Source organism: Gymnodraco acuticeps, unplaced genomic scaffold, assembly GCF_902827175.1.
Source record: "Gymnodraco acuticeps unplaced genomic scaffold, fGymAcu1.1, whole genome shotgun sequence".
NCBI classification, from domain to species: domain Eukaryota; kingdom Metazoa; phylum Chordata; class Actinopteri; order Perciformes; family Bathydraconidae; genus Gymnodraco; species Gymnodraco acuticeps.
This window is the reverse complement of record NW_022989923.1, coordinates 705,034-721,622: the sequence shown is the minus strand read 5'-3', so window position 1 is coordinate 721,622 and position 16,589 is coordinate 705,034. Positions and strand designations below refer to the sequence as shown.

Below are 16,589 nucleotides of genomic sequence, written 5' to 3'. Positions count from 1 at the left end.
GTCATTTGATGCGAGAAATATGAGTTTTTATTTCAGATTATGTGTGCAGTGGATGCACATGATCTTTAGTTTGCTCGTTATTACGAAGATTACTTCAGGAAATTGCGTCCATAGAACGTTTTCATTGTTACCAAGGTGGTTGCTAGGGACGCTGCTATCGATATTATTTCTGTTATGTTGTGTAACTGTTTAATGGTGTTATCTTTATTGCTACCCCCTTCCCCGTCAATGTATAGTGTTGGTCCACAGCACAAACGTATTAGTGTAACAAAATCCGCATCTAAAGATACGTTATTTTCCCCTGTGCAATTCCAGTCTCACATCTCACAGCACATCGTCATTAACAAATAGGCCTACCGGAAACAGACCGAAAACATTTAAAAAAAAAATGTAATACTTTATTCCGAGTGTGCTTGCTTTTCTCTTTGAAAGTCATCACATAACGGCATTGTAATACACGGTTCGGCTGCATTAAATATTACATATCTGCCGTAGTTCTCTATTTATAGAGCCCTGCTGAGAAGACTTCTAAACAAACATGAGGAAATGAAAACGTGACGTAGATCATAAATATATCAGCCATTAAACAATATCTTACATTTATTTTCACACAATACGTCTCCTTGCAGTATCAACACTAATTCGGCTGACTTTTATATTTGATCCAATTGGTAGATAGGCTGTATTTACACCATAAAGGTGCACAGCTGATAGAAAGGGACACCTGGTGGTTAAAGCACGTTATTGAATTGTATTATTTTATTATTAGATATTAATAGGAGGATGTGCAAAACAGACGAACTAATAAGGCTTAATTTAAACATTAAAGAGTACTTTAGGTTAAGGTCTTATTTTGAATAAGAAAAAAGCTTTAAGAAGAATATGGAGGGATGAAACCCTCTTGAAACCGCAGGTCCTTCCTTCCTGCAGTGGTCAGACTTTACAACCAGCACTGCCCCTTGTAGACCCTCCTACACACACCACAACACAGACTATAACACCCCTTGCTGCTAAATACAAACCAACTTTGTGCAATATGTGCAATATATATATGCCATTAATAACTGTGTAATTTATACCTGGCCACTAAATCAATATATATGCCGTTTTGTTTTTGATCTGTATTTTTGAAAATGATGTAACTTTTTATCTTTTTTTTAGCATATTGTTTAATATATTATAACTTAGTACTTTTTTAGCATATTGTTTATTTTATTCTAACTTAGTACTTTTTTAACGCATGTAAGATATACAACACTAAGCTGTCTGTGGCTCTTTCCTGCTGTAACGCTGCACATTTCCCCTCTGTGGAACTAATAAAGGTATTCTGATTCTTTAATGGTCACACATGCAGAGCACACAGCACACACAGTGACATTTGTATCTACAGATAAATATTAAGCCTGATAAAGTACTTAACGTCTAATATATTGCTTTCCTGCAATGTTAACTATGTTTAAGCAGTTATTTGTTTATTATTAAACTGATATTATACTATTATACTCTTATAAGATGTATGTAGATAGTATAAGAAATGTGCAGAATGACAGTTTAATGGTGGAGTATACACACATATTAATAGATGTCTTGTAATGCACTGTTGAGGAACCTGCGACCCAAGTTTTTCATTCATTGCATAACTACACAGTAGTTGTGTATAATATGATATGTCAATAAACCTTAGCTTAGAAAATCTTGAAATCTTGAAAGGGATGTGCAAACTAGTCATTATATACAGTCTTTAATGAACTATTAGTAGAGAATAACGAGTAATGAATATACTTTATAGGGATCCTATTAATATCTAATAATAAAATAATACAATTCATTAACCACCAGATGTGCCTTTCTATCAGCTCTGCACCGTTATGGTGTAAATACAGCCTATCTACCAATTGGATCAAATATAAAAGTCAGCCGAATTAGTGTTGATACTGCAAGGAGACGCATTGTGTGAAAAGAAATGTAAGATGTTGTATAATTGCTTATATATTTATGATCCACGTCACATCTTCAGTTTTGGCGGCAGTTCTCCTGTTTGTCTAGAAGTCTTCTCAGCAGGGCTCTATAAATAGAGAACTACGGCAGATATGTAATATTTAATGCAGCCGAACCGTGTATTACAATGCGGTTATGTGATGACTTTCAAAGAGAAAAGCAAGCACACTCGGAATAAAGTATTATTGTATTTTTAAAAAACGTTTTCAGATTTCACATCACATAAACACCAAATCCCAGCATGCATTGCGGATAACCATCCAATCATCGAGCTGAGGATCTTGCCTACGTCTGTTTCCGGTTTCGTTTAATGACCGATGTATTTTGTTATACACACATTCCTTCACATTTACATTTTAATGTGCATTAAAGTATTTCGTGAGGCCTTCTAACATGTTTTTAAATATAACTACGGTTGTAGTTGAATAGTTTGTAAATTAACATGAACCGAAGCTGTTGCTTGGCAACTCAATCGCACAACGTCACGTCCGTTAATTCCACATCCACACGCACGGATTAACATCGATTTAATACATTAATGTAGCCTTTGTTTCTGCTAAAAGAGGTGTCGCTCAGCTGGAGCAACAAGAAAATCGCCTTAATCGAGTGTGACTATTAAAAAATAAATCCTTACGTCGGGGTAGCATTTGCTTGGTATTTCCGGTTATTTCTCCACTGGTTAACATGGGTTAACAATACCGTGTAGCTGTCACGTTTGAAGGGGACGAAATCGTGACATCTTCACGTCTCCCAGCATGGTAAATCGTCACATGTTCACGTCTTGCCGTGATACCGGGTTGGTATTTACACCATAAAGGTGCACAGCTGATATAAAGGGACACCTAGTGGTTAAAGCATGCTATTGAATTTCATTATTTTTATTATTAGATATTAATAGGATCCCTATAAAGTATATTCATTACTCGTTATTCTCTACTAATAGTTAATTAAAGACTGTATATAATGACTATTTTGCACATCCCTTTCAAGATTTCCTAAGGTGTATTGACATATCATATAGGCCTACACAACTATGGTGTAGTTCTGCATTGAATGAAAAACTTGGGTCGCAGGTTCCTCAATAGTGCATTACAAGACATCTATCAATATTTGTGCATACCTCCAGCAATGTTAACTATGTTGAAGCACTTATTTTAACTGATATTATACATAATGTATTATACTCTTATAAGATGTATGTAGATATTTCATCTCCGGCCTTGTCAGGTATTGAACAATCAATCAATAAAGAACACAGAATTGTTAAATATAAAACACAGAATTTGTGTGATTATACTAAATGATTTACAAATAAACACCACTGCATATTTACAACTGTTACACATGCTGATGTAACGCAAATGTTTCCAACTTAGGATCAATAAAGTATATCTTATCTTAAGCTGATCGATGACTACTGCCATATTTGCAAAATGTGCCTCTGAACCTTGACAAGTGCATGTTTCAGGCTTATCAATTAATGTAATGTAATGTTATCAATTAACAACAGGGGTCACAAACATAAGACCAGCTGTTAAATAAAGCTCTTCTGACCTTAGCTGGCATGTGGGTATATATATTAATGCTGCCCATTATGGGCACAAGCAATTTTCACCCATTTATTAATTATATGTTTTAAATTTGAGTGTTTCCTATCCCCTAAACCTACAGGGATGTACACAGTTTAATACTGGCAACTTCTTATTATGGGAAATACGAAAACGTCTTTTAAAACTACAGCTCCCAGTAGAGACGTGCCATAGATAGAGAACATGTTGCGAAACACAATAGCCAGCATGTGTAGTTCTGGGGACGGGGTGGGGGAGGGGGGGACGCGGTGGACCCGTTCAAATCCAGTTTTGGACAGTCTGCCGTGGTTCCATTCCATTTCAAAGTGCTGTTCGATGCTCGGCGTAACCCTCGGAGCACACTCTCCAATCACAGAGCTTGAGGACTATCACGGGGTTTGTCAAGCGAAGCGGAGAGAATACTTACTTCCCGGTGTAATATTCTCTAAAGCAAATGAGCTGCTCCGACCCTCGGTCCTGACGGACTCCAACTTGTGTTTATTAATCAAACAAATAAATAAACAGAAGGATAATTATGTGTTATTGTTGAGTAAATGGAGAATTGCACAGGGGAAAATAACGTATCTATGCCACAATTTTAGATGCGGATTTTGTTAAACTAATACGTTTGCGCTGTGGACCAACACTATACATTGACGGGGAAGGGGGTAGCAATAAAGATAACACCATAATACAGTTACACAACATAACACAAATAATATCGATAGCAGCGTCCCTAGCAACCACCCTGGTAACAATGAAAACGTTCTATGGACGCAATTTCCTGAAGTAATCTTCGTAATAACTAGCAAACTAAAGATCATGTACATCCACTGCACACATAATCTGAAATAACAACTCATATTTCTCGCATCAAATGACATCAAAACGCATTTTAATGGCCAAACTAACCTTAAAATAGGCATTTTCCACCGAGAATAAAACGAAGTTCGGGCATGTTTTTTTTTCTGCAGGGAGAAATTTGAAGATCACGTGCCAGCCATTGGAATGAATGGTGAAAAAAAAGTAGGGATCTTACAATTTCAGAGGCGTTTTTGCAGAAATACTACGTCCTACGTTGTGGACCAACGTAGTTATTACACGTTTTTTTGTGAGACTGGGTTGGATATCCACAACTGCCGGTGGCTTCCAACAGCAGATAACTTTGAGCAAATCTTGAAGCAGATTGCTCACCAAAAACTGATTCAAGAGCCTGCTTTTGTGATTGAACAGTGGAACAACACACTTGCACTTGTTAGATCAGAGCTGAAAGGGATTGCAGCAGTCTATGAAGAGCAACAACCAACATCAAGAAAGATCATGAGATCAATTACTTACCCCAGTACACAGAATGCCCAGGAGAAACAAATGGTCTGTTAGTGCATATCTTAGAGAGTCAGACACCCAGCACCTCTCCCTTTTCCTCAGATTTTGGACAGGATCAGATTTGTTCACAAGAGCATCACTGTCAGCTTCACACAACTTCAGGGATTTCAAAGACCTGTGCTCATACATGTGGCTGTTACTTGGAGTTGCCAGTCAGTTACGACCACTACCCAGATTTTCGACATGAAATTAACAAAGTCTTAGATAGCAACGTGTGGTAATGGATATTGTCTAAGATACAAATATTTCAGCTTCCAGCAACTAGACTGCAATCAGAGGTTCACGTTTAGGATTTGTAGGTTTTCCAGATTATTGTGAAGGAAGTAATACAGCTACACTTGTTTAACCTGCCTGAGTGCCACCGCATCAACATCTTGTCAATATTTCTTTACTGCTTTTAGCCACTTTTGTTGAACATTGTTTTCAGTTTAAGAACATGTTTATGTTTCAATGCAAATAACTTTCTGTGAATACCTCAGTGAAGGAAGTAGTTTAAGATGATGGTTTATATTGCTAGACTTCACTAATAACCTGAGTCTAAATCAGTTATTTCAGACAACAATGTATATATTCCTTTGTTAAGCACTATTCTATTCAGGTGCTGTTCTTGTTATTTACCAAAAGACAGCTTGGCATTTAAACCACTCATAAACGTATCGATGGATTGCGATTAAAGGCTGCTGATGCTGTAGCAAGTTAGATTAAAATGCAGTCAAAAATGAAAACAGCAATTTTGGTTTCAGAGATGTATTGAAGTCTGCCAGCTGATTGGTTGGATTCAGATAAATGAAGGGGGGGGAAAGGAGAAGAGTGTTTGAGGAAGTCACTCGCTCTGTCTCACTCTCTCTGCTGCCTGCTCTTCCCTGGCTTAGCACACCATTGTGAGAGCAGTGGGAGGATGGAGGGATGCAGAAGGAGAGAGGAGAGAGGATGAAAGGGAAACAGCTGCTGCCTTTAAACTGATGTTCTTCTTATCGTGATATGATACAGGACATGCTCAGTGACTCAGCCATCAAAGAGCTGCTTGGAAACAATTATATCCAGTCAAAATGAAAACAGCAGTTGTGTATTACGATTAGTTTAAATAATTGAATAAATAATTATACTAATACATGTGTGTATTTTGCATTTGTATCCTGTTTTTACACAGTCAATCTAAGGGCAACACATGACTTTGTTTGTTTGTACATAAACATATATGTACTGAGAATATTTGGTACAATTATATTTTCATTCATCACAGGTTAAAGTATATTATAATTCTGACAATTGCAATCAGTATATATATATATTTCAATTTGTCCTGGAATGAAACAGGAAACAAATACACATTTCTGAAATATAAATTGTGACACTGCCCCAGGAAAGTTAATGATCCAGTTCATTGTTCATCAGTTGTCTGAGTGCAATATACAGGTTAACAGTTTCAAACACATCATTTGTTAATTTCAGATTATACTCTGACATTAGATCCACACAGATATGGAACACATCTTCATCACATGGGAAGTCCTTGAACACACACTCATCAAGGCAGACTTGAACTTTCTCCAGGTCCACGTGGTGCAAACAATCTCTGCCTCCATACAGATGAGGGACTGCATGCAATATGGAGGGACGTCCATGAGGTGATCGTGAGTTACAACCTAGTCTCACTGCATTTCGTGTTCACCAACACGATTTTGAATCTATTGATTCGTGTTCCCCAACACGATTTGCCCTTTTTTTTCGTGTTGCACAGCACGATTTTAAAAGCAATGTATTTCTATTGCCTGCAGCACGTCTTTTTCTCCGGTCGGGTCGAGGAAGACCTGAAGCTGTGTGGTTCATAAAAACATGTTCTTACTCAATATCAAGCCACAATTATTGCTTTTATTTTAAATCGTATAATTTCGGACTTTTGTTGCCGTCTGTGAGGAAAATAAATGGGGCTCAGAGCCTCAGGATACTGAAATCTGTATTTTTTAAATATTTGTTTCCTTCTAATTTGTTATTCTTTTCAAAATAACACACTGTTATTTACTCACCAATAACACACAATTATCCTTGCTTTTATTGATTGGTTTAATTCCATAATCTCGGGCTTTTTTGGCGTCCGTCAGGGACTGAATTTCAAAATAAAATATCCGGAAACAGACGTAGGACTATAAGGGACATTTCGAGCGTCATTGCGATTGTTAACCTTTCTGAGTTTAGGATGGCCGAAGACACTACACTACCCATAATCCCCAGCTATCGTTTAGGACTACAGTCCCCCGTAAGGTTACGCGTCAAACAGCTGTGTGAAATGGAACGAAACCACGCCAGACTATCCAAAACTGGAATCGAACGCCCCCCCCAGAACTACACATGCTGGATGCTGGCTGTTGTGTTTCGCCAAATGTTCTATGGGACGTCTCTACTGAACGTTTTCATTTTTCCCACAATTAGAAGTTGCCAGTATTAAACACATTGGCGTTATCAAATGTAAAACTATTATATATATATTATTTATTATAATTAATAAATGGGTGAAAATCGCTATATATACCCACATGACAGCTCATTGTTACTTTGTAATTCTACTCCACTACAATTCAGAGGTTAACCTGGTATTTTTACTCCACTGCATTTATTTGAGTTACTTTGCAGATTCTGATTAATGATGTGAAATATAAACAACCCTTAAATCAGACTTTAGTTACACCTGAGTAAAATTCAGGTAAGGTGATTGTCAAGTGCCAACAATCAGGAGAGATATTTGTTAGTTGGTGCTTGAGAAGACTAAACATTTATCTGCAATTGACATGAATGGAAACGAGTAATAAAGTATATTCATTACTCGTTATTCTCTACTAATAGTTAATTAAAGACTGTATATTATGGCTATTTTGCACATCCCTTTCAAGATTTTCAAAGGTTTATTGACATATATACACAACTACGGTGTAGTTATGCAATGCATGAAACACTTGGGTCACAGGTTCCTCAACAGTGCATTACAAGACATCTATCAATATGTGTGTACCTCCACCATTAAACTGTCATATTCTGCACATTTCTTATTCTATCTACATACATACGAGTATAATTCATATGTATAATATCAGTTAAAATAAGTGCTTCAACATAGTTAACATTGCAGGAAAGCAATATATTAGACGTTAAGTACTTTGTCAGGCTTAATATTTATCTGTAGATAGATACCCCCAACGTTTTTTTCTTATTTAAAAGAAGACCTTAATCTGTTATTTAATGTTTAAATAAAGGTTAATTCGTTTTTCTGTTTTGCACTTCCTCCTATTAATATCTATGTACATTCTGCACTAAACTGTTTTATTGTAGAGATCACTTTATAGTATCTTGATTTTTTATATTCTATATTTCTACTTTCCCCCTATGAAAATATCTTAATATTTTTTTAATCAAACACAATAATTCAATAACGTGCTTTAACCACTAGATGCACACAAGGTACACAAATGTTTTCCGGATTTCATATCATATAAACACCAAATCCCAGCATGCATTGCGGCTAAAACATCCAATAAGCGAGCTTAAAACCATAGCTGAGGATCTTGGGTAATGCCTATGTCCGGTTATTTTTATTTTGAAATTCAGTTCCTGACGGAGGCCAAAAAAGCCTGAGATTATGGAATTAAACCAATAAATAAAATCAAGCATAATTGTGTATTATTGGTAAGTAAATAACAGTGTGTTATTTTGAAAAGAATAACAAATTAGAAGGAAACAAATATTTAAAAAATACAGATTTCAGTATTCTGAGGCTCTGAGCCCCATTTATTTTCCTCACAGACGGCAACAAAAGTCCGAAATTATACGATTTAAAATAAAAGCAATAATTGTGTGATATTGAGTAAGAACATGTTTTTATGAACCACACAGCTTCAGGTCTTCCTCGACCCGACCGGAGAAAAAGACGTGCTGCAGGCAGTAGAAATACATTGCTTTTAAAATCGTGCTGTGCAACACGAAAAAAAGGGGCAAATCGTGTTGGTGAACACGAATCAATAGATTAAAAATCGTGTTGGTGAACACGAAATGCCGTGAGACTGGGTTGTGAGTTATGGACTTGACGGACTCTGTGATTGTTCCAAGTTAATACAACCTCATTAAGTTCTTCCTAGGACGCAAATAATATTCAGTCAAATAGATTGTATAAAAATACTGGGCAGTGGCGATTACTGCCTTAGTCAAGTAGTCCTGACCCATGGTTTGTTATATTTGTGAGATGTGTCTTCTAGTTGTACTATGGTAGGTTGGCACAATCATATTAATACCTGTAAAATGTAAATTGCAGCAGTGCAACTAATGTTATATCTTAACGAAGTAAGAATGCATCTAACGTTCCGCTGTTCATTATAATAAACAAACAGAGCATTAAACAAACCATCATGCTCTTACTTTGAAATCATGCGGAAATGTCGTCATCAGTAGGCCATCACGTGGTTTCCGAAAATAACCGAGTGACACGAGTAGATTTGAGCCGAGACCGGCGGAAAATATGTCTCAATTCCGTGTGTGTAAAAAGACGATCCACAAGCAGAAATGTGAGATCCACGAGCAGAGATTTGAGATCCGCAAGCGCATTTTTGGTCGACAAATACAAAATGGATTCACAAATACCGGATCAAAAGTTGTAAATGTTAAAGAGATATTCACAGATCTTTTTTTTATTTGTGAAAAATATATAGCGTATTTGCAGATCCGTTTTACACTTGCACATTTATTTGTAAGTTTGCAAATCTTTTAAATACATTTGTGGATGGTGTTTTACATTTACAAATCACATATTTACACACAAATTATTTTTATGTTCACACAAATAATTATGAGACATATTTATGCCGATAATGAACAAACTCAAACGGTGTGTTTGTGTAAAAGAGTTCATTTGACACTTTAAACTGAAACTTACCTAGCAGAAGTCAGAAGTCAGAGCAGAATAAATCTCCCGGGCTTGGTGTGACGCATCTGCTAATATTGATGCGTCCAAGGACACTCGGAAATGCTAAAGTTACCGATGAAGAGCGCTGGAAAATAGACTAAATTACAGTATTTTTTGTATTTATGTTATATATTTGTTTAATAATATAATTTATTGAACTCCACAGTGTACAAATGTGAGTGGTCAGGATCCATTATCGAAAACACCGTCATGAATAAAGACTGACATGCAGAAACAGCCTTGAACGTGTCAGTTGGAGCGATGACATCATCGTGTTCCATGACAGAGATCACAGGTTTCCATTGTTCTGAATGAGAGATGAACCTCTTACATGTGAACGTTTTGTGGAAGAACCGTAACAGATATCTGTGAAATTTCAAAACGTGAAGCATGTCTAGGAAGTTGAGTATCTGAAGTGTAATTTTTGTGTACTTTCGGGTTAATAATGTGGCCTTTTTGGCAGTTTAACTAAAGGTGTGCGGCTGCTGCCGTGAGGAAATATCTGCCTGAAATGACAATGGGCTTTAATGGAGGAATGTTGAACGTTTTTGTCACTTCATGCCCTCAAGAGGCATTTTGTTTAATTATTTTTGCTTAATTATTTGTCATTTTTCAAGCTACGAGATGTTTTCCTACGTTTGTCATGATAAATTATGTCCCAGGAATGTAGGGTTTGGGAATTATGGCAGTTTTAAAAAAATATATGAAGGCACATTTCAAGATTTCTTACCCTCTAGCTGTGACATCACGCACTCTAGTTAATGTTAAAATGTGAAGAAACCCTCTAAAACAAGGTCTGAACAAATGTTAATATCTCTAAAAGTAAGAATCAGATTTAAAAGTTGTTTCACACGAATAATGTCAGAAAGATTTGTAACATTTGAAAGTTGGAATGAGGTTTCTGAGTGAAAGCATGAATGAACAGTTAGCAGTTGAAGTCGCATGAAGATTTGTTGAAGTTGAAGATTTTCTCCATTGACTTCAATGGTTAAAAATGTGATGCATTATGGGATGTATCTCTGGAATTATGAAAGTTATGAATGATAAAAGTAATAGCCATCGATTCCCGACCGAGCTAAACGTTTTGATGTTTGAACGGAGTTTCTGCGATGTTCAATGCGGGAGGAGAAGAGGGCCAAAATACCGGAGGAATAATAAAAATGTTGTCCGTAGAATAACAGTTAGTTGGAATGCTGTTAACAGCATTCCAACTAAATTATTACGCGCAACACAGAGAAAAGCTATAAAATGAAGAGAATATAGTTTATTAAATCATTTAATACATGTTAATGTAAAAACTAGTCAGGGATTCTGATAGTGTTTAGGCCAGCAGAGAAGGCTTTGCTGGCCCTGACAGCCCGCCACTGATTACTAGCATTCCAAAAAGAAAATAATAAAGTTGCTTATAATAAAAGATGGGATTTTATTGCATATTCAGGTATTGAGACATAAAAAAGATGCACAGTACAATTTTTAAAATAATTTCAGAATGAGACAAATCTAATATTAAACTGGGGAAAATCACACATTAAAAATAAAGACAACTGCGAAAAACTCTTTAGGGTTAGAAACTGGATGCAATTATTTGAGTGTGTATAACTTATTTATGTTATGTAGTTCAGATAAATGGGTGTGAGGAGTAATCTCTTTTAGTCGGACTTGAGGGCGTAGAGCACGTCGTCTTGGCTTACGTTGAGGCGGACTCGCTGCAGAACCCCCAGGCGGCTAGGCTCCAATAGCAGTAACCTGCATGCCCCCAGACGCTGACATACAGCGAGACCTTCGGACACGCTGACAGGCTGCAGACCCTCTACCCGACAAAGGGCCTGGTGCTGCACAAACACCTTCAAAAACATAAAAACAGAGGGGCAGATATTTACTCTTTGCTTTAGGATCAGGACATCTATCCATTTGTCGACTATTACATTTGAGACTGGAAGAAGGAGAAAACGTTTTAGAACAGATTTTAAAATGGGATTTTACTTATTCATCTTTAATTGAAACTAAATTAAAGAGAACCTCTCTGCTGAGTGCTATGATATGGTTCATGACTTATGGGAGGGGCTTAAGTATGAGGTCGGGGGCATAGTGATACCAATAAACCGTAAATGACTGCCGAGTGCATTGATGCCCAGGGGCATCGTAGTTGTGGGACTGACTACCCAGGGCCCAGATGGGGGGAGGGTCTTTGAAAGGCATAGAATTAAAACTTTTTTTTTGTTTGCACTTTTTTTTTGTTTTTGTTTAGATAGTTTCATAACTACAATGAAACTAGTGCAATAAAATCAGTTGAGTTGAGTTTTCTGTATCCAAAAACAAAATGGTGAAGGCCCCTCTCACCCCTCACAAAAGGAGGAAAATGGTTTAGTCATCTAGTTGTCCTTAAGCCCTGCGTCTCAGCCGCTCTCTGCTCTGTCAAATTAATGCAGGAGGGAAAATAACTCTGTTTACGGCTTTTAGCGCATTTTAAAACTTTTAGGATTCAATGATATAAATAAGGGCTATTCAAGTGTTCATACTGGAATGTTGATTTACCTAAAAAAAACACAAGATTTACGGACGTCTCCAGGGCTCGACATTATAAATGGCCCGCTGGCCCGGAAACACTATTTAGACACCCCGGGCCAGCATACATTTAAAAAAAAAAAAAAAAATTGTCCTGTGGTATTGGTATTTTGACAAGCAATTTTGCTAAATTGTTTCGTTTATTAATGCTACAACATAGCGTTTCGTGAGTCGGTTGTCAGGTGAAAAGCAAACAGCTGTTTGCTGCGGATCGCAGCGCGAGCAGGCTCCCGTGAGCGGGAGCGCGCTCGTTGACTACAGACTTTCGCGCCACCTAACCATTAGCCAAAAATGTTTTTAATACCAGCGGTAACCGGCCAAGCGTCGGGCAAAAAACAATCTTCAAATAAAAGAAAGTCACCGGAGGAGTTAAAGGAGAGTGACAGGGAGTATGAGAAGAAGAGGGAGAGAAAGTTTCAGCCAGCTTGATCGATGGAGTGGTGCAGTGACTCATCCTAAAACCCTTTTATAATTTTATAATCACAAATCTATCGAGTAGATTTATGATTCGAAAACGTGCATTTATCAAACAGGTTCGTTATCCAAAGATCTTATTTCCAGCTATTTTCCAAAACATGTGGAGAAATCCCATTGCTCTTTTGTCGAGGGAACCAGCAGCTTCAAGGCTGCAGCCTTGACCTGTATTTGTTTTTCAAGTAAGTGAGTGAGGAAAATCCACTTTCGCAAAGATAGGTTGTTGCAAAGGGCAAAAGGCTCATCATAGCTTTTCCTGCCAATTGCGGAAAGTCTTTCTGGCAAGAGATCCAGAACTGGGTGAGTGGTTTTGCGTCATATGTGTCTGAACGTACTGTCCGTGGATAGTTCGATTAGCTGATCCTCCTCTGTCACTGTCAGGCGTGTGCCGTCTGCTGCGTCGTCTGTGAATGGAAACAGTATCCATGTCTTGTCCCTGCGCCAGGAGTCAGCCTCAGAAAAGTAGTGCCCAAATTGTCCCTCGAGCGCCTCCAAATGCGCACAGCAGAATCTCCCAGCTCATCCACTGATGGAAACAATTAATTAATAATTCCTCCCCGATGCGCTCCCTCCATCTTTTGATTTTTTTTAGAAAGCCTTCCATTTTGTCATACAGATGAATGGCATGTGTATTGGGGCCTTGCATTGAACTGTTCAGTTTGTTCAGCTCAGCGAAAACATCAGCAAGATAGGCAAGTTTGGTGACCCAAACATTGTGCAGCCAGCTCTGTGCGCTTTTGGAGAAGTAAAAACTCCCGAATAGACTTGCGCAATTCCAACACACGTGACAACACTGTTCCACGTGAAAGCCATCGAACCTCGGAATGGTACAGTAGTGTGTTCTTCTCCCTCATCAGCACAGAGATTAGAGAAGAGACGCGTTTGCAATGCGGTCTTCTTGACTAGATTGACTACTTTCACTACCGAGTCCATGACATCTGCCAATTCAGCGCTCATATCTTTGGCAACAAGTGACTCCCTGTGTAGCATGCAGTGCGTCCAAATCACTTGCGGAGACACATCCCTTACCAGCGCGATTAGTCCACTTTTTAAACCAGCCATGGCTCTTGCACCGTCAGCACAGCGCAATACATTTTGTCCACGGAATGTAATTTTCTCTGAAAAAAATATCAATCACTTTGAAGATTTCAGAACTAGTTGTACGCACAACTAGTTCTGAAATCTTCAAAGTGATTGATATTTTTTGAGGGAGGCACTGACAAAACTAAAATTCTTCCTGCATTTCCTTATCATCGACAAAGCGCACAAACGCCAGAAGCTGGGCCTCCTTACACACATCTGTTGATTCGTCTAATTGTAATGCAAATGCATCTGCCAAGCTCAGCTTCTCTATCAGTTGCACCCTCACATCAGATGCCATCTCGTCTATACGGCGAGCTATGGTTGTGTCCGACACTGGAATGGTTTTCAGTTTGTTAATGTCAATATCATTCCCATACATTGTTTTACACATATCAGTTGCTGAAGGCAATATTAAATCCTCTGCAAGTAGTGCTGCGTACCGGTACGCCGAACCGGTACTGGACTTGTAAAAAGTTTCGGTTCAAGTCCGGTTAAAACCGGAACGTCGGGAACCGGTACTTGGACTCGCAAAAAAAACTAGCACTTACGTATATTCTGGTGTCTGTGGTTATTTAAACATTCCCTGATAAACGTTATTCAGCGTGAATAAATGAGTGCTAATCCCAGTGTGCTCAGTGTACAACATCACATGTCATTTCACCTTCGATTCAAGGTTTGAAAACGTAGCATTTCGCCACATGCTAATGCTAACCGGAAGTGAATAATTTTCAGAATACAAGTATTAAGTTAATAGTGTGAACTTCCGGTTTTTTCAGAATAAAACTGATTTAAATTAAATAGTGTATTTAATTCAATATTACGCCATATCAACATTGATTTGAATTTCTAACAGTATGTACATCACTATGTATGTAGTATGTACTGTATAATGTACACATGTAGAGTTGTAGAAAATACATGGTGTAGAGACAGTACAGTACACTCTGACTCTACAGTCACTACAGTATAGTAGGTGTGTAACAGTGTAATGCGTATAGTCTACTCTACACTCTACCTTTCAGCAACGTTTTAGGGATTTAGGCTCAGTCAGCTCAGGGACTGTTTGGTTACTTTAGTTTGGTAAATGAAATAAATGTTTAAACTTTGTAGTAGTTCACTGTAGTTGCTGTCATAAGTCATTTTGTAGACTAAGTGGCAAAAAGTGTTTTTTTTACATTTGTACTTTGTAGAGAAATGTAGACACAAGTTGGAAGGGAGCACAATAAACCTGATGAGTTTGAATTTGAGTTGATGAGTTAATTTTCAATTGATTATTAGCTCACAATAAGTTCACTTTAGTTACTCACACAACTTGACACAAGCCATGGGTTCAGGTCCGGACTTATAAGTCCGGACCTGAACCTGAACCTCTGGACTTGAGTCCGGACCTGAACCTGAATGTGAGTCCAGGTACGCAGTAGGGGTTTCACAACTACCAATATTTACTAGTCGACACGTTTTTCAAAATAGTAGTCGACTAGTCGTTACGTCATAATAAAGACACACAAAGAGAGGTGTACAACTTTATTTTATATTGGAACTCATACAGTTACATTAAACACTGCATTTTAAATTTGTGTTACATGGCTGAGTAAATAACAAACAGTAACTGGACTTAGTAAATAACAAACAGTAACTGGACTCACCAAAAAACTCTGTTTACTGAAATGCCACGTAAATCCAGTGCGCAACAGCGCATTGCGCAACACTTTACTCGCTGTCCTCCACGATAAGGTCCACCTTTCCAGATTTTTGGTTTGCGTTGAGGAACACCAACGCATCGACATGTGAGGGAAGGAGGCTTGACCGCTTTCGGGTGACAGTGTTGCCTGCTAGGGAAAAAACCCTCTCACTCGGGGTGCCTGTGGCTGGAATAGCCAGGTAGCTCCTCGAAAGCTTGGCTAAACGGGGGACGCGGTGCACGTTTTCTGCCCACCACTCCAGTGGGTTATCCATTGTGGGGATATGCAGTGTCCGCTGGCAGTAAACCCTAGCTCATCATCCGCATCACTGTAGACCCGTTTTGTCTTGCTGCTCGTCTGCCTCTGTCCTGTGCTGACGCCGGTCCATTGCTCACTGGTGCTAGCATTACTGCTAGTGCTAGCTGTCGGCAGCGGGTGTCTCATCTTCAGATGGTTGCGCATAGCAGATGTATTTTTGTTGTACTTCAGTACAGCTGTACACAACTGACACTTCACTGTGGAGTTGTTTACATCTTTGTTGAAGTACTGCCATACATAAGAATGTCGGACGTGTTTTGAAGCATTTTGCAGCACCTCGTTTACCTCCATTTTTTTCACGACTAGTCGACTAGGGCCTACAGCGCCGACTAGTGGTAAAGGTAGTCGACTAGTCGATTAGTTGGTGAAACCCCTAGTACGCAGCACTATCTGCAAGTGTGTATGGCTGTTTCTTCTGGGCAATCCGAAGAGCAATTTGATAAGAGCGTTTCAAAGCTAGCTCACCAACTTTGGCTGATTTTATGATCAATATCTGTTGACCTTGGAGGGATTTGAGGCTAGCTTGGAAGTATTCAACAGGTTTGTCTTTTAAGTGGCTGTGTGTTG

At 38.3% G+C, this 16,589-nt stretch overlaps 1 protein-coding gene across 1 annotated transcript in view; it reads right to left on the bottom strand.

The window, feature by feature from the left end:
• Positions 1–11,136: 11,136 nt before the first annotated feature.
• Positions 11,137–16,589, bottom strand: part of orc1 (origin recognition complex, subunit 1) — a 66,026-nt gene continuing 60,573 nt past the window's right edge. Inside the window, 1 exon segment of the mRNA XM_034209860.1 lies at positions 11,137–11,744. Within this exon segment, the coding sequence (XP_034065751.1) occupies positions 11,550–11,744 (195 nt within the window). The 3' untranslated portion in view covers positions 11,137–11,549.